This window comes from Ictalurus punctatus, chromosome 13 (genome assembly GCF_001660625.3).
Source record: "Ictalurus punctatus breed USDA103 chromosome 13, Coco_2.0, whole genome shotgun sequence".
Lineage (NCBI taxonomy): Eukaryota > Metazoa > Chordata > Actinopteri > Siluriformes > Ictaluridae > Ictalurus > Ictalurus punctatus.
This window is the reverse complement of record NC_030428.2, coordinates 29538596-29557810: the sequence shown is the minus strand read 5'-3', so window position 1 is coordinate 29557810 and position 19215 is coordinate 29538596. Positions and strand designations below refer to the sequence as shown.

At 36.9% G+C, this 19215-nt stretch overlaps 2 protein-coding genes across 3 annotated transcripts; both read left to right on the top strand.

Moving 5' to 3' along the window:
• Window positions 1-837: 837 nt before the first annotated feature.
• LOC108261995 (C-type mannose receptor 2-like) lies at window positions 838-3426 on the top strand. Of its 2 annotated transcripts, none has more exons than XM_053685127.1 (4): window positions 838-1194; window positions 1348-1680; window positions 1806-1894; window positions 2032-3426. In XM_053685127.1, exons 1-4 carry the CDS (start codon window positions 954-956, stop codon window positions 2134-2136), a joined length of 768 nt encoding a protein of 255 aa, XP_053541102.1. In that variant the 5' UTR covers window positions 838-953; the 3' UTR covers window positions 2137-3426. The 2 variants fall into 2 exon arrangements, with proteins under 2 accessions (XP_053541102.1, XP_053541101.1); XM_053685126.1 differs by having other exon boundaries at window positions 1800-1894.
• An 8004-nt stretch (window positions 3427-11430) lies between these two features.
• LOC108273565 (C-type mannose receptor 2) lies at window positions 11431-17811 on the top strand. The gene is made up of 6 exons (XM_017482843.3): window positions 11431-11489; window positions 11889-11952; window positions 15398-15769; window positions 15923-16255; window positions 16375-16469; window positions 16607-17811. The coding sequence occupies exons 2-6, from the start codon at window positions 11916-11918 to the stop codon at window positions 16709-16711; spliced, it is 942 nt and encodes a 313-aa protein (XP_017338332.2). The 5' UTR covers window positions 11431-11489; window positions 11889-11915; the 3' UTR covers window positions 16712-17811.
• Window positions 17812-19215: the final 1404 nt, after the last annotated feature.

Sequence of the window (19215 nt, the reverse complement as noted above, 5' to 3'; positions counted from 1 at the left end):
AACATGAGGACTTTATGTCATTTTAAGTATTTTTAAAAAATTACTTTAAGTAAAGACAATTTCATTGTTTTCTGAGTAGAAGTAATACATAGTGAGGTCTGTTACTTTAGGTGTAGCCCAGAACACATGATATATTCGAATGAAATAGGAATGTTTATTTTTTATTTATATATTTCAAAGCACATACAGAAAATACAGAATAATTACCTTGTTTTGGGGGAAACCGAGGAAACTAGTTTAGACTGTCCTTCTCTTTGTGACTGTGCTCTATTCTAACTTACATTTCGCATGGAAATTTGACTTTTTTATTGTAAGTCATTTCATTAGGATATATACTGTACATGTCAGACATATGTTTAGAAAACAATCCTATTAAATGGCTGATCAACAATAATATTTATTTATCCAAAAAATTCAGGGCCGGACTGTAACAGGGTCTGCAGTTACAAAAACATCAGTTAAATCTGAGGTCTGGATGCTGAGGCGTTCAATTTCAGTGTTATGTCCTCAATACGTCAAATCTGAATACAGCCCAAGATTTGTTTATAGAAACTGCATGGCTGCATGCTTGATTTTTTAAATCTTCTAACAATTAATATGGTTAAAATAGTAATTAAAGATGGTGTTTAAAAAAATAATTTCATTTATAAAGCCCATTGCAAAGCTTTCATCACAGCCAAAATAATAGCTTTTAAAATAAATCAGCCAAAGGTTTTGCACCCAAATATAAATATACTGTATGCTAAAATGATCATGGGGGAAAATGTAAATTTATGCCACAGTCCTAACCCTGGATAAATACAATACAACTCTCTTCCACAGGAGTCGTCCCCATCATCCGCTCTGTCTCTCATAAGTACTATCTGATCAATCAGGGGAAAACATGGAGTGATGCTCAGGCTTACTGTCGAGCCACATACACTGACCTGGCGATCATTAAAAGCAATGACGATATGGTACAACTTCAGAATGAAGCCCAGATACAACAGTTCAGTTCCAGTGCTTGGATTGGACTGTACAATGACGTCAAAAGCTGGCGCTGGTCTTTTGGAAATGAGCCATTGGGAAGTATGACCAAATGGAATCCAGGAGAGCCTGGCAACTGGGGCGGACATGAAGAGTGTGTTGCAACATCTTCGTCAGCTTGGTTTGACGCTCCATGTACACTGATGTTTCCCCTTCTCTGCTTTGATGGTGAGGAACAACATTTGTTTCACATGGTGGTTTTGATGTTGTATATGATGTACTTATGTTCTTAGTCTTAGCAATATCTACCTTTCTCTACCAGGAGACACATTTAACTTATAATTAACCTTCAGGTTAAATATGTTTTTTTAATTCTCACAGACAGACAAACTGGCAATGGGAGATACATTTATAATTCTAATACAATGACCTGGCTTGAAGCTCAGAGTTATTGTAGACAGCATTATACAGACTTGACCAGTGTGAGAAACACAACAGAACACCTAGCTATACAGGGACTGGTCACTGGATCGGCTTGGATTGGTCTGTTCAGAGATGCCTGGAAGTGGGTAGACAAAACCAACTTCTCTACCATCAGTTGGATGTCAGGAAAACCTGATAATGCCCTGGGGAATGAAAATTGTGGTTATGTAAATAACGGTCAGGCCGCTGATGCACAGTGCTCAGATGTAATGCCTTTCTTCTGTTACTCAGGTGAGTAAAGTATTCAGTTTTAAATTTAGAAAAAAATTAATGCCTTTTAAAATATTAATAAAATAAAAACAACTTTACTTGTGTGTTCCTGACTGTGTTTGTATGTTTTGCTTTTCTAGATGCAGAAATAATAAAAAAACAAATCATCAGACTGAAGATCCAGTCCAATCAGGATGTTAACAATCTGATATCACAGGCAGCCATCTTAGAGCAGGTAGGTCTTATCCTCCACAAAAGCCACTTATATTGTCCATTCCTCTCTTAATTACTGCCACCAGACCCAGAGTTTCACAGGGATTAGTGTCTCTATCCTGAATCATTTATTACTAAAAGTCTCATTCTGTTCTTCAGATCAGACAAAAACTGAAGGATCATGGGATGGCAGAGAACATCACAGTGGAATGGAGAAAGCAACCAAATGGAGTAGTTTTTCACAAGGAGAAAGAAGGAGATTAGAGCAGCAAAATAAGTGTAACCTTGAAGTCTTTATGTTGAAGTGATTTTCTTTAGGTTCCTGCTCGTTTTTAAAGACTGTCTGTAGCGATTACAGGTATATTAATATTTAATCTCTTACTATCTCTAATAAGTGACGAGGAGGATAGAGTGGCTATAAAAAGTGTATGCACCATTATTAAAAAGTATTAAAAAGGAAATCAATGTAAATCATATTCAATATTTTTCCAGCTTAAATGCGAAAACAAACTGAAAACAAATATAGACTTTCTGGGTAAAATTTTTTCAAACATTTTCAAAACATTACATGTAATATGGAACACCGAGAAGGCCATCAATAGCAAATGGAGAAAATGGAGCATCACAGTGACATTACCAACAACAGGATGTCCCTGAAAAACTGACAAAAAGACAAGAAGAATCCTTATCAGGGAGGCTGGAAAGAGATCTGTGGCACCATTACAGGAGCTGCAGGAATTTCTGGAAAGTCCTGGTAACTCCCTGCAAAGAACAACAATCTCTCATGTTCTTCACATGTCTAGGCTATGGGGTAGGGTGGCTAGATGGAAGGAAGCATTTTAAAAAAGAGTCAAGATAGAGGGAATCATGGATAGCTCCAAAAACCAATCTGTTCATGCCCCAAACCTGTAGAAGTATTTAAAAAAAAAGATGTAGATAAAAAGTTCACCTTCCAGCACGATAATGACGCAAAACACAAATCCAAGTCAACAATGGAATGGCTTCAAACGAAGAAGAGCTACATTTTGGAGTAGTCCAGTCCGAGCCCAGATCTAAACCCTATCAAAACCCTGTGAAATGACTTGAAGAGGGCTGTGCACAGGAGATCTCCTCACGCTTTGTTTAGACCTGGAGAAGTTAGCAGACCCTTACCCAAAAAGACTGAGTGCTTTATTACAAGCAAAACATACTTTAACAAAGTATTAGTTAATTAGTAAATTAGTTAAACACTTGTTTAACCATGTTATTGGAAGGGTTTTTTCTTCTTTCTCTTTTTCACTTGGTTAATATATCACATTAAAGGTGGAAAAAGATCTGACGTAATTTGTCATAATTAAATTTTTTACAGAGGTAAGCAGGGGTGTGTACACTTTTTATAGCCACTGTAGCACTAGTAATCTCTGGTGGGAAGTTTTAGATGTTATTTAAATTAAATTGAGGGTGTTACACATTTAAAAAACCTTTAGACTGAAAGAAAATTGTAAAGTAGTAAATGTCTATTGTAATATCTGTAATTTGGTTGTGAAGGTGTAAATAAAAAAGTTATTAAATGATTTTACTGTTTCTTGTTTTGGAGCAATGTCCACTATGTCAACAACCTGGATAATGTGTATTTGAATATAATTTCTAGCATCTTGACTAGCTTACTGCACGCACAACATTCTTCTGTCCTTTTACACTCTGCATTCTACAATAATCTAACATTTTATTACATCAAACTGTTTTAATATATCAGTATTGCAAAATCTTTTCATTTAAGTTAATAAGATTTTTTTTTTGTTTTGTACCTTACATGTGATAAACTGGGGTGCACGGTGGCTTAGCACGGTGGTTAGCATGTTCGCCTCACACCTACAGGGTCAGGGGTTTGTTTCCCACCGTGAGCCTGTGTGTGCGGAGTTTGCATGTTCTCCCCGTCCTGCGGGGGTTTCCTCTGGGTACTCCGGTTACCCTCCCCTAGTCCAAAGACATGCATGGTAAGCTGATTGGCATGTCCGTAGTGTATGAACGGGTATGAATAGGTGTGTGAATGTGTGTGTGATTGTGCCCTGCGATGGATTGGCACCCTGTCCAGGGTGTGCCTCGTGCCCGATGCTTCCTGGATAGGCTCCAGGTTCCCCATGACCCTGAAAAGGATAAGCGGTATAGAAGATGGATGGATGGAAGTTATATACTGCAGGCATATATGATCATAAATTCATTATAATAGTCCAGTGGATAAAATCAGTAGAGTTTGTTTTATTTCTCTGGTTGGTGGACACATGAAAAATCAGGTCACTGAAACTACTTGTCTGACTATGAGTACAAAACGAATATCCTGGACAAGTAATGTAATGAATCTACATGGAATAGTCCATAAAACTGAAGTGGAGTACCATTAAATGTATTATTAAATTATTAAAAGAGTACAGCATGACCACAACTCTTATAGAGAAACCTTCCCACAAATAGCCGGATATACCTCCTCTAACTCTGTACTTTATGACTTGCAATAAAATCAATTTGTTCAGATTTTCAGCAAGACAAGTACTGTAATAGACATCAGATGCGACTCGACACCTTATAGATCTTCAAAACCTGCATACAGCTCTCTCATTGACTTAAATGCTAATCTAAATGGCTTGGACATGGACAGAATGAGATGTATCCACTCATGAACATACTTACTTGTGGGAAATAGCAAAGTGAATAGATTGTGATAATTTTTATATCATTATAAAATGATGAATGATTTTCTATGTTAAATGATTGTGCGATTCAATTCAATGCAATTTAATCAGTTTTACTTGTATAGCGCTTTTAACATTGAACATTGTCCCAAAGAAGCTTTACAGAAATATAGAAACTCAGGATATAGATTTCAAATGTATGAATTTATCCCATCCTCATCTGGGTGACACCGGATCGTGCGATTATAAATAAATACACCCCTTCTATAAATGTGCTAATAAACATTGATTTCATCGACTTCAAATCATATAATTTGCATGGATCACTGCACTTTTATAAATAAAAGTTTTTTAATAAACTGTGGTGCTTACCGCATTAATCAGACGTCCTTATCCAGAGCACCTTATAGAGATGGAGGCTCTATCAAAAAAACAACCCCAGTTCCGCAGGGTTCTGTTTTAGGCCCACTGCTTTTTACTTTGTTTATGCTACCTCTGGGTCAAATTATTCGTAAACATGGAATTAGCTTCCACTGTTATGCTGATGATACACAGCTGTATGTTTCAGCGAAGCCAGAGGACAGACAGCAGCTTAGTAAAGTTGAGGATTGTGTAAAGGACATTAGACGTTGGATGTTAACTACCTTCCTTTTACTTAATTCTAATAAAACAGAAATACTTTTATTAGGCCCACGTGTAGCTAGAAGTAATCTTTCTGATCTCACCGTAACTCTGGATGTTCTTTCTGTTTCATCATGTGCAGCAGTAAAAGACCTTGGAGTGATTATTGACTCCAGCCTATCATTTGATGCACATGTAGATAATATTACTAGGATAGTCTTCTTTCATTTCAGAAATATTTCTAAGATAAGATATATAATGTCACTACATGATGCAGAAATATTAGTTCATGCTTTCGTCACCTCTAGACTAGATTACTGTAATGTCTTACTCTCTGGATGTTCCTGTAGGAGCATAAACAAACTCCAGTTAGTCCAGAATGCAGCTGCTAGAGTCCTAACTAGAACCAGAAGATACGACCACATCACCCCGATCTTATCCACACTGCATTGGCTCCCAGTTATTATTAACTTATAAAGCACTAAACAGTCTTGCGCCACAGTATATAATCGACCTTTTGGTTTTCTATGATCCGCCAGGCCTACTTAGATCAAAAGATGCAGGCTATTTGTTGGTACCTGGAATAGTGAAGGCTACAGCAGGGGGAAGAGCTTTCTCTTATAGAGCCCCACAGTTATGGAACAGTCTTCCAGTTAGTGTTCGGGACTCAGACACAGTCTCAGTGTTTAAGTCTAGGCTTAAAATATATAGGTAAACTCTCTTTCTTTCTCACCTTTTCAGTACAACCTGATAGCATTGTGCACAAAAGGATGAACGGGTTCCTGTTAGCAGAGGTCACTACATTACTGGCTCAAGGCTACAGGACTCGATAATGAATTGAAGGGAGTTTAAATATTTTATCTCGAATTCATTTTGATTAATTTTAAATCCATATGCATAATAAAATGATTGAAAGGAGCATTTGTTAATATTCTTCCATGAATGTTATTCAACATGCCATAAAACTTATCAATCGCCATAGTCATAGTTAGCTTTCGATTAAACTCTTTTTAATTCGATATGATCTGCATTTAGCTATAGATATTGTCACAAAACAGCTTTGTCAGAAATCCAGGTCTGGATCTACATCCATAATATGCAATGTTGGAAGTAAACGTTTACTGTCACAAATTGAATACAGCAATACAATGCTATATAACAATCTAATTACAGTAGAGCACAGTGCAAAAATGCAGTGAAGAGTGTACCATATAAATACTGGCCAAGAACTGTGACCTTACTCCTTGGTATCATTCCACTCCTTTTTTTATTTTCAAATAATTTCTTAAGCATATAAACACTGCACAGGTAAAGTACTCACCTTAGACAACAAGCCATCAGACTTGTACACTACACTCAACCCACAACATAAAACATTGTATTGATAAACTCAAAAATAAAGCAGTTGTGCATGGATGAACAGGTTCCAGTCAGGTCAATCCTACTTTAGCGTACTCATTACAAAAGCAACCAAAACTGAATTATTTCATTCATTATTTAAAATTGTGTATTTTACAAATGATAAAAATAAAAACCTGTCTTTCACATGTTCTTTACAAGTTGAAACTATTCCCTTATATTAGGCTTTGTCTAAAAGATGCTGAAATGTGCAGTGAGGCATCCATGCAAAACATGTCGACAAATTACCAAAGCAAAGTTCTCGCAAAGTGCTTCTCTTTAGATATTCTCTGTACTCATCCACTCTCTTTGCGTGTTCACTGCTGATTTGCGTGGCTACGCTTCCCGTTTTAAATGTCTGTTGATGACCTTTCATTTTTAACCCAGCAGAAATGTGCACGCTGCTTTTCTGATCTTCATTTTTCATTGGCCTTTTTCCAGTTGGTAAATCCAGTCACTTGAAACAAAAAGCCCAATCAATGGTGGGAGTATAGGGTTAGGGTTAGGGATGTGAAGACGAACCTTGAACAGAACAAACATGTTTGTGTCGCTGCATGCAGATAAACATTCTGTACTGATCTAAGTGACATGACATGGCCTTCTTAGGCATTATCCTCTGATGCGAATGAACAGAACAAGAACAAAACTATTACAAAGTAAAAATTAATAATTTCCCTCACAAAGGTCTCCAAGAGGAGGGCCCAGACAATACGGTACCCTAGGTACTGTGCCTCGGTCAGGCCTACGTGACACTTTTTCTGGTTGGCTGTCAGCCCAGCATTCTGGAGCTCCTTCAGGACCTCCCCCAGGTGGAACAGGTGATCCAACCAAGTGGAGGAGTGTATGACCACATTGTCCAGGTAGATGGCTGCGAATGTACAATGTGGTCGTAGGATGATGTTCAACAGTTTCTGGAACATTGCAGGCACTCCGTGTTGCCCAAAGGGGAGAACCCGGTACTGCCAGTGGCCATTTGCAGTACTGAAGACAATCTTTGGACTTGCTTCTGGGGCCAGTGTGTCCTTGCCAGTAACCTTTTGTGAGGTCTAGTGTGGATAGGAATCGGGCTCTCCACAATCCCTCCACTAGGTCGTACACTCGGGGAAGGGGATAGCTGTCTAATTCTGAGACCTAGTTCAGCTTCAGGAAGTCATAGCAAAGGTGAATACTTCCTTTAGGCTTTGGCACAATCACGATGGGGTTGGACCATGGGCTGGTGGAGTCCTCTATGATGTTGTCCTGAAGCATTGCGTCATCCCTGGAGGGGTTGAGAAGACATCTGCGAACTGGTCCGCCAGTTCCATCAACTCCTGTCTTTGCGTGGGGGTTAGGTCCTCTCCCTGTTGTGATCTGTGTCTAGGGTAGCAAAAGTAGACATCACTGGAGCAGGCTCAATCCACTTCTTTAACAGGTTTTTATGGTATGTTTGTGTTTCTGCTTGCATATTGGGCTGCTGCAAGCAGTAGTTCACGGCGCCCACCCCCTCAAGGACTGTACATGGGCCATGCCATCGGGCCAGGAATTTACACCGCCTCTGGTGGTCATCCTAAACTCGTAGAACCTCGGTTACATACGTAACCATCGTAATCATCTGCTCCATGATGGAGACTTGACAGAGTGTAAACTGTTCTTAGAAATTGCCATCATTACGCTATCCAAGAAATCCACAGTAAATCGGTGGTGATTTGTAGGCTATCCATGCGAGGCCATCTTCAGCAGCAGTGAGTGATCTTCAGTTAAAGGAATCTACAAGCAGTTAGTTGATATTTGAACTGAATTATTGCCTCACTGTTTTTATTGAGTCCTGTACTGGTAGATAAACTGCTTTACTGTTAGTAAAGTAAAACAGCATCACTCTTGGTGGGCATTTTGTTTGTTTTGGCAACATGTAGTCTTGTAGATCTTGTTTCACTGCTGTAGAGGATTATGAAGTGAGTTTGTAATGGACTTCAGTTGGGCCAGTATCAGTCGCTCAAAGGTCTTCGCAATGACTTATTAGAGTAATGGTTTATAATCTTTCAGTTCTGTTATCTTGTCCTTCTTATTCTAAATATTTAACTAAACAAATCAACAGTTTGGTTATAATTCCATTATTCAGTAAAGCTGTGCATGTTCAAATCTAATGGTAAACTGCAAATATGCAAGTATGCAATATTTCAGTTTCCTCATTCATTAATTTTACCTTTGGCATTCTTTTACAATCAGAGCATGAATTAAAATGCTGTGGAACCTTCCCTCAGGATTATTTGTTAGGTCAGCAAGTTATTGTGTGAGTGTTTGCTTAAACGCTTTGCATGCATGCGTCACTGAAGTGCACCATTGTCACGTATTCCACGAAATTAAGGTTAGGACTGATGCAAGTGCAGAAAAGAGCTTATAATAAAGTGAGGCAGGCAGACAAATCCAAATCATGAGACAAATGCGTGGACGAAAAAATAGGCAATGGGTCAGGTGATCTACAAATAGGCATAAACTGGGCAAGGCAAGAAATGAGAACGAGTAACAAGAAACTAGATCAATGAACATGAATCAAACCAAGGAACAAAATACAAATTCTTGGTATGGTGATAACACTCAATACTATGCAAACTGCAAAGAGACACGAGGGGTTTAAATGACCAACGTAATCAGGGGTGAAACACAAGACAGCTGAAAACAATGATGCCACACATGTGGGAAACAACCAATGACAATACAGGGGTGGAGACAGGACATAAACTATATCAAAAGCATGTGTCAAAAATAAACAAAGTCAATGTCTGAAGACAAAAAAGCATGCGTGAACTCTTAGCGAACTCGCGCTTCGGGTTTCCGAGCATGCTGCATGATACAGCGCTAGCTCGAGGGGAAATCATGTCAACCGTAGCTTAGAATAAGCCTGGTTAGAAACATATCTTAAATATAGGCACTCTGTTTCCATCTATTATCATGCAGAGCTGGTCAATGAAAAAAAAAAAAACATTTTGAGCAGTTTACATGTTGCACCAAGTACGACAATAATTTAATATGTATGCAGTAATGAATAATTTACTGCTTAATTAATTACTTAATGCTGTGTTTTATTCTTTTGAGGAGTGTGTCTCAAGTCAACTACTAATCAAGGTTGCAATATTTTTAAAGGATCTCTGAGAGTTGAGTGTATAAACAGCATTATGTCAGTTAAACACTGCAAGAAAACATTAAGCCCATTTACTGTGGCAGCATATGCTTTCGGTCAGACCTGCTTTCTGTCAGGATAATGTTGCTGCTTAATTTACCAGGACCTGATTCATTAGTTAAAACCTCTTGGTTTGGTAACAAGTGAGGTGATTGACCGTACACACACATACACTCATATTCTGCACATCACACGTACCGATTCAGTGCTGAAGCTGACGAACGGTTATCCGTTAGAATTGCCTCAAAATTTATAATATTCCTATCTAATCCACTCAGATAAATCAACTAATACTACATTAGCTCTACTAATGCAAAGGCAACAGAAAGTATTGGAACAGAAAGGCTAATTATATTGGTTTTGCTGCACATTGAAGACATTTGGGTTTGAGATAAAAAAAAAAAAAAAGATAAATACAAGAGAACAGATCATCATTTGAGCTTTAATTTCATTGGATCAGCTTTTGATCCTTTTGGTGGCAGAACACCCAATTTTTAGGTGAGCAAAAGTACAGGAACAGATCATTCTTGAAGTAAGTGAAAGTAAGCAACACTTAATATACAGTTGCATTTCCTTTACTCACGGTAACTTCATCAATCCTGCTACTTACTGACACCAAACTGCTGCTTTCTTCTTCTGTGAAGCTTCTCCAGGTTTCTCCTGCAGTTTCTTTCAGTAGTTGTTTGTTTCGGGCAGTTTCTCCCTTCAGTCTCCTCTTCAGGAGGTGAGATGCTGATCAGTTGGGTGAAGGTCTGGTGATGGACTTGTCCAGTCTAAAACCTTCCACTTTTCCCCCGATGAAGTCCTTTGTTGAGGTGGAAGTGTGTTTTGGATCGTTGTCTTGCTCCATGATGAAGTTCCTCTGGATTGATTTGAATGCATTTCTCTGTAAATTGGCAACAAAATGTTGACAAAATGTACAATTTTTATAGAATTGAATACATCCTGGACATCAGTAGTTCATTGGTAAAAGCCATTTCCTCCACCTTTTTCTGAACCACCTCATGTGTTTCAAAATTTCCACCTGATAATTCCACTACTGTTTGGTCCGTGGTCTAAACACATTTGTAGAAGATACTCATTATCTCCTGTCATTTGTTTTGATAGGTTGTTTAGCCACAGGAATAACATATTAAAAGTGTGAGGTATATCTAGGTTAAGCATATCTTGAAGTAGGTTTAAGGGAGTGGCCTCTGTCCTTGTTTATTTGTTATTTGATTTGATTTGTTATTTTATTTTAAAAAATTATAACTCTTTTGATATATTCCCAAGTATTTGTAATGGTAAACACGTAGGCTAATATTGATGGCAGTGCTCCCCAAATACTCCCACATACAATGTGTTCTGGGATGCTTAAATACTTAATCATATGATTGAAGACGAGTTTGGCTGCTTGAAAGGCAGATGTTTGTCCCTTTCAGTCTCATTTGTTACAAGCAATGTCTCAGATTTTTTTTTAATTTCTAACATATATTCAATTATTAATAAATTTAGAACCCCTACACAAAATACTAAAGATCCAGTAAAAAATGTCCCAGATGGAGAAAAAAATTACAAAGAAAAAAAAACAGCGCTGGTGAGAGACATGAAGAAACTGAAGAGGAAATCAATCTTCCCAATCCCAAAACACCTGTTTCTGTCACATGGGTAAGGACGACAACTGTTTTGCATGTGAATTTTCTTAAACAGGCAGATAAACTTGTGAGAGATTGTCAGAGAGAAGAGGATCAGAGAATAAACTGACATCCTTCATCATCTCATTCACATTACAAGTGAGTTTCAGCAACGGAAACTTGTTGTTTTAGCTATTTCCTATTATTTACTGCATTGTTAAATTTTTATCACTGTCGTTTATCTTTAAACTCATTTAAATCATACTTGCTAATAAAGATAATTATTTGGTTTGAAGGAAAGAATGTTTTAAACTAGTTATAAGTATTCTGTATTTACACAGTATATACAGTAGTAATAAATACTCTATGGTCTGTGGAAACTGTATTTTCTATGTTATAATTGACTTGTTTTCAGAATAATGTGGTAGTGAATGCTGAGTTTCCTTCGTAAAATGATCTTATATAGTGGAATGAATTTACACATTTTACTTCTACTGGAATGTCACTATTTGAAGTAGTGAGATTTCTCATTTTCTCATTAAATTTATTACTTTTTAGATTTTGAATTCAACAGTAACCTCGGTGATGAAGACGTGTCTGTTTCTACTCTTGTTTTACACAGGTAAGAGGAAAGGTGTATGTGTGTGTGTGTGTGTGTGTGTGTGTGTGTGTGTGTGTGTGTGTGTGTGTGTGTGTGAGAGAGAGAGAGAGAGAGAGAGAGAGAGAGTGAGAGAGGGTTAGGGGTTAGGGGTTAGCGCGAAAGAGAGAGAGAGAGAGAGAATGTGCAGGATGGAACTCATACACCATGGCACATTTAAAAAGCCTGATAATGTGCAGTAAGCTGCTGTTACTGAGTGATCGGATCTGGCTCACATTCCAAATTGTTCCAAAGATTTTGACGAAGCCTGAAGTCAGGGCTCTGTGTAGGCCAAACAAGTTATTTTACCCCAAACTCAATGACTAATTTCTTTATGGATCTCTGTTTGTGTACGGATGAATCGTCACGCTGAAACAGGGAAGTGATTTCTTCAATCTGGTGTTTCTGTGGTCGTGAGTTCTCTAGTGTTGTATTCTATACCTTTACCATTTCCCTTCATGAAACATAGAGGATTAAACCATCAGAACAGTCCCATAATCCTATTCCTGCACAATGAACACTGGAATATAAAGTGGTGTTTGGGCTGGTAGTGTTCTCTTTCTCTTGGGATTGCATGTAGTGATCTTCAGCTTGTGTGCAGCTTCTTCACTATGGAACCCAATCCAGATAGTTTTGAACTTGATAGTAATTTTTCCAAATGAGGAAAAAGTAATTTACTGTGCTTTGTTAAAAACATTTGTGATGTACAGATGAGCTGTAGTTCACATTGCTGAAATCCTTTGCATGTAGTTCACAACTCTCAGGAGAAATCTGAGATGGGGTCTTCAATAGCATTTAGACAACAAGCGGTGGTCTTTTAAACACAAGCGGTCCCCCTTAAACCCATTTAAAGTCAGGATAGAAAACGCAGGCTGAAGAATAATTACAGTATTGTGGAATTATTTGGTTTTCCTTTGCTTTCTCTTATGCTTAAAATCTGTTTTATTCTGTTTATGATGAGTCTTATGATTTGTGAGTGTATTCTGAGGGTCTTCTGTTCTTGTATGTCATGCTATAAGATAAGTGGGTACAATGTACGTAAGGAGATAGACAAGTGGTACACGTTTTCATGTAAAGTCCTTTTTATCAAACAGTGTGCTAAGACTCTGTACATATTATTGCATAAATTACCTAAAAACTTGTTGTATATTGCGTAGACTTTCTCACATTTAGTTAGACAGGAAGGGAGAAGTTGCGTGACAAGCCAAAACAGCCGTATTCTCAATCTGAAGAACTTCTGCAAGTACAATTCTTTTACTGTGAAGATCCTCCAGATTCATCCTTCCACCCTTTGCATCTGACCAAAGCGTTATTCTGGTGTAAAAGACAACATTATACAGTGATATAATTGAGAAGGTGATAAACATTTGAATAAAAACTAACAGGAGCTTGGTGTAGTGCCAGTTGATTGGTGCATGTACAGTATAATCCTAGTTCTAAATGTCACATTAATTACTGCAAATTTGGTTTAATTTAATATCTTTCAACACCAATTATTCAGCAGCACATAAAATAATACTCGATCCAGCACCTAGATTTTACACTGTGCTTTTACAGTTAATCAAGCACAAAACTTACGTAAAAGTAATAATTATGATTAAAATGTCATTGCAGTAACAATGACACTTATAAATGGTAAAGACAAAATCATTACTACAAACTGTAATGTACAAGACTGGAAGATGTGTGAGGATCTACACTCAGAAGATTTATTAACAAGCACAACAGTTAAATTCTAGGGTCAAAAGCCTAAACCATCCACGAGCCACACACAGAATATCCAATAAACAAGAACCAAGGACAAATCCAAAGAGAAGTCAAACATTGTCAGTATATTAAGCAAACACAGAACAATGGCTCACAACGTGAATAAAGATCATCAACAATGCTCTACGATTACACATTACGTGAGTGGGCACTAAATAGTCCGTGGACATGAAATCAGGTCTGTAAGAAATAGATTCAAAAGAAGATTCATGAACATCTAAAACTATGAGCAGTAATAACAATTATGAAAATGCTGAATTCACAAAGACATTGCTGTGGCATATATAAATAATGAGATATTACTCATAATAGTGATATTGTCAACAATGGCAATGTTTCACTCGAATTTAACCTAGCCCAATACAAATCAGTTCCTATCTGTCATGTGATATTGGAGAAGGACTAGAAACTTCATTTCCCATCAGCCACTGCACCATGCCACATGTCTCAATTCACCTGTTTCACGTTTAGCTCATTAGCACTGGTGTGTATGTACAGTCAGATTCTGCTCTGCACAGGTTGTCTTGCGTTGTTAGTTCTGTCCCCATGTGTCACGTTATGCTCCTCTTTGACCCATGTAAGTCTTGTGTTGTGATTTGTTTGTTACTTTATTAAACGTTTCACTTCTGCAATTGCATCCGCCTCAAATCCCTGATGTGACACCATCATATATCTCGAGGTCACAGTTTTTATTTCTGGCACAAGACCTATGATATTGTCATGTGTGTACCATATGATATTAACTTTCTTTGGCAAATAAAATATATCAAACATACTTAAGTTTGTTTCAAAAGCGTGCTGTTAATGTGTGTGATTTGAAACTGTACGTAGATTTCCAGTAACATGAGGACTTTATGTCATTTTAAGTATTTTAAAAAAATTACTTTAAGTAAAGACAATTTCATTGTTTTCTGAGTAGAAGTAATACATAGTGAGGTCTGCTACTTTAGGTGTAGCCCAGAACACATGATATATTTGAATGAAATAGGAATGTTTATTTTTTATTTATATATTTCAAAGCACATACAGAAAATACAGAATAATTACCTTGTTTTGGGGGAAACCGAGGAAACTAGTTTAGACTGTCCTTCTCTTTGTGACTGTGCTCTATTCTAACTTACATTTCGCATGGAAATTTGACTTTTTTATTGTAAGTCATTTCATTAGGATATATACTGTACATGTCAGACATATGTTTAGAAAACAATCCTATTAAATGGCTGATCAACAATAATATTTATTTATCCAAAAAATTCAGGGCCGGACTGTAACAGGGTCTGCAGTTACAAAAACATCAGTTAAATCTGAGGTCTGGATGCTGAGGCGTTCAATTTCAGTGTTATGTCCTCAATACATCAAATCTGAATACAGCCCAAGATTTGTTTATAGAAACTGCATGGCTGCATGCTTGATTTTTTAAATCTTCTAACAATTAATATGGTTAAAATAGTAATTAAAGATGGTGTTTAAAAAAATAATTCCATTTATAAAGCCCATTGCAAAGCTTTCATCACAGCCAAAATAATAGCTTTTAAAATAAATCAGATAAAAGGTTTTGCACCCAAATATAAATATACTGTATGCTAAAATGATCATGGGGGAAAATGTACATTTATGCCACAGTCCTAACCCTGGATAGATCCATTACAACTCTCTTCCACAGGAGTCGTCCCCATCGTCCGCTCTGTCTCTCATAAGTACTATCTGATCAATCAGGGGAAAACATGGAGTGATGCTCAGGCTTACTGTCGAGCCACATACACTGACCTGGCGATCATTAAAAGCAATGACGATATGGTACGACTTCAGAATGAAGCCCAGATACAACAGTTCAGTTCCAGTGCTTGGATTGGACTGTACAATGACGTCAAAAGCTGGCGCTGGTCTTTTGGAAATGAGCCATTGGGAAGTATGATAAAATGGATTTCAGGAGAGCCTAACAACTGGGGCGGACATGAAGAGTGTGTTACAACAACTTCATCGGGTTGGTCTGACTACACATGTACATGGAAGGGTCCCGTTCTCTGCTTTGATGGTGAGGAACAACATTTGTTTCACATGGTGGTTTTGATGTTGTATATGGTGTACTTATGTTCTTAGTCTTAGCAATATCTACCTTTCTCTACCAGGAGACACATTTAACTTATAATTAACCTTCAGGTTAAATATGTTTTTTTAATTCTCACAGACAGACAAACTGGCAATGGGAGATACATTTATATCTCTAGTCCAATGACCTTTTTTGAAGCTCAGAGTTACTGTAGACAGCATTATACAGACTTGACCAGTGTGAGAAACACAACAGAACACCTAGCTATACAGGGACTGGTCACTGGAAATACCTGGATTGGTCTGTTCAGAGACGCCTGGAAGTGGGTAGACAAAACCAACTTCTCTACCATCAGTTGGATGTCAGGAAAACCTGATAATGCACTGGAGAATGAAAACTGTGGTTATGTAAATAACAGTCAGGCCGCTGATGCACAGTGCTCAGATGTAATGCCTTTCTTCTGTTACTCAGGTGAGTAAAGTATTCAGTTTTAAATTTAGAAAAAAATTAATGCCTTTTAAAATATTAATAAAATAAAAACAACTTTACTTGTGTGTTCCTGACTGTGTTTGTATGTTTTGCTTTTCTAGATGCAGAAATAATAAAAAAACAAATCATCAGACTGAAGATCCAGTCCAATCAGGATGTTAACAATCTGATATCACAGGCAGCCATCTTAGAGCAGGTAGGTCTTATCCTCAACAAACCCCACTTATATTGTCCATTCCTCTCTTAATTACTGCCACCAGACCCAGAGTTTCACAGGGATTAGTGTCTCTATCCTGAATCATTTATTACTAAAAGTCTCATTCTGTTCTTCAGATCAGACAAAAACTGAAGGATCATGGGATGGCAGAGAACATCACAGTGGAATGGAGAAAGCAACCAAATGGAGTAGTTTTTCACAAGGAGAAAGAAGGAGATTAGAGCAGGAAATAAGTGTAACCTTGAAGTCTTTATGTTGAAGTGATTTTCTTTAGGTTCCTGCTCGTTTTTAAAGAATGTCTATAGCGATTACAGGTATATTAATATTTAATCTCTTACTATCTCTAATAAGTGACGAGGATGATAGAGTGACTATAAAAAAGTGTATGCACCATTATTCAAATTAAAGGTCATTGAGGTATTAAACATGAAATCAATATAAATCATATTTATCCTTATCAGGGAGGCTGGAAAGAGATCTGTGGCACCATTACAGGAGCTGCAGGAATTTCTGGCAAGTCCTGGTAACTCCCTGCAAAGAACAACAATCTCTCATGTTCTTCACATGTCTAGGCTATGGGGTAGGGTGGCTAGATGGAAGGAATTTTTTTTTTAAAAGAGTCAAGATAGAGGGAATCATGGATAGCTCCAAAAACTAATCTGTTCTTGCCTAAGACCTGTAGGCGTCTGTTAGACAGCTGAAGATGTAGATAAAAAGTTCACCTTCCAGCACGATAATGACCCAAAACACAAATCCATGTCAACAATGGAATGGCTTCAAACGAAGAAGAGCTACATTTTGGAGTAGTCCAGTCTGAGCCCAGATTTAAACCCTATCAAAACCCTGTGAAATGACTTGAAGAGGGCTGTGCACAGGAGATCTCCTCACGCTTTGTTTAGACCTGGAGAAGTTAGCAGATCCTTACCCAAAAAGACTGAGTGCTTTATTACAAGCAAAACATACTTTAACAAAGTATTAGTTAATTAGTAAATTAGTTAAACACTTGTTTAACCATGTTATTGGAAGGGTTTTTTCTTCTTTCTCTTTTTCACTTGGTTAATATATCACATTAAAGGTGGAAAAAGATCTGGCGTAATTTATCATAATTAAATTTTTTACAGCGGTAAGCAGGGGTGTGTACACTTTTTATAGCCACTGTAGCACTAGTAATCTCTGGTGGGAAGTTTTAGATGTTATTTAAATTAAATTGAGGGTGTGACACATTTAAAAAACCTTTAGACTGAAAGAAAATTGTAAAGTAGTAAATGTCTATTGTAATATCTGTAATTTGATTGTGAAGGTGTAAATAAAAAAGTTATTAAATGATTTTACTGTTTCTTGTTTTGGAACAATGTCCACTATGTCAAGAACCTGGATAATGTGTATTTGAATATAATTTCTAGCATCTTGACTAGCTTACTGCACGCACAACATTCTTCTGTCCTTTTACACTCTGCATTCTACAATAATCTAACATTTTATTACATCAAACTGTTTTAATATATCAGTATTGCAAAATCTTTTCATTTAAGTTAATAAGATTTTTGTTTTGTTTTGTATCTTACATGTGATAATCTGCAGGCATATTTGATCATAAATTCATTATAATAGTCCAGTGGATAAAATCAGTAGAGTTTGTTTTATTTCTCTGGTTGGTGGACACATGAAAAATCAGGTCACTGAAACTACTTGTCTGACTATGAGTACAAAACGAATATCCTGGACTAATGTACGGATATGTAATGAATCTACATGGAATAGTCCATAAAACTGAAGTGGAGTACCATTAAATCTATTATTAAATTATTAAAAGAATACAGCATGACCATAACTCTTATAGAGAAACCTTCCCACAAATAGCCGGATATACCTCCTCTAACTCTGTACTTTATGACTTGCAATAAAATCAATTTGTTCAGATTTTCAGCAAGACAAGTACTGTAATAAATGGTAAATGGCGGTCTTATATCTATTTGATAATCTACCTATTTTATTGTATGCCTATTAATATTGTATTAATTAAAGTTATAACAACTGGGTTTTGGTAAAAACATAAACATGCTTTATTGTTAATGTTTTTGCAACAAAAAATGTGAATGTATTTCAAAAATTGGAAAACTGATTAAAGGTTCATAACAAATAACAAAGTGCAGGATTTATAACAAATAACAGGATTTGCTAGATTAAATGGAAGAAAAATTAATACAAAATAATGATAATATTCTACAAATATTAAACTTAAAATAATGATAATATATCTCCTATAAGGCCCTGGCTGCAGACATTGTGCTAATGATATATGATTATATTTCACTAGCAGTCTGACAGAAAAGTCTGTTGCTTTTTTCTGTGCTCTTGCGAGTGTTTGCTTTGATGCTTGTATCTGATCTGTGTTCTGTATTAGATCTAGTTCAGAATGCCACAGCCCATGTCCTACACAGATAAATAAAATAAAGTCAAAGCTAATAACCCCAAGTTATATCACGTTATTACTTGGCTGTCTATTCATTTCTACATTAACTGCAGAGTCTTGCTCATGGATTTTAAAACTCTGAATAGTTCTATGCAGTATGTGTAATCACTAGGTGCAGTATAAATATGTTGTTTTCCCCCTAAACATATTGGAGGACATGACACATCACAGGGTTATTCTGATGATATTCACTTCTCAGCTTAGCATTTACACAGAAATATGCTTTACTCTGAAATTATTCTGAAACGCATG

Bases quoted from the DNA above. Each gene is read 5' to 3' on its own strand.
- LOC108261995 (XM_053685126.1), top strand. From the start codon at position 954: ATGGTACAACTTCAGAATGAAGCCCAGATACAACAGTTCAGTTCCAGT. The intron at 1,195-1,347 runs GTGAGGAACAAC...TAATTCTCACAG, and splicing joins TCCCCTTCTCTGCTTTGATG to ACAGACAAACTGGCAATGGG. The intron at 1,895-2,031 runs GTAGGTCTTATC...TCTGTTCTTCAG, and splicing joins AGGCAGCCATCTTAGAGCAG to ATCAGACAAAAACTGAAGGA.
- LOC108273565 (XM_017482843.3), top strand. From the start codon at position 11,916: ATGAAGACGTGTCTGTTTCTACTCTTGTTTTACACAG. The intron at 11,953-15,397 runs GTAAGAGGAAAG...TCTCTTCCACAG, and splicing joins TCTACTCTTGTTTTACACAG to GAGTCGTCCCCATCGTCCGC. The intron at 16,470-16,606 runs GTAGGTCTTATC...TCTGTTCTTCAG, and splicing joins AGGCAGCCATCTTAGAGCAG to ATCAGACAAAAACTGAAGGA.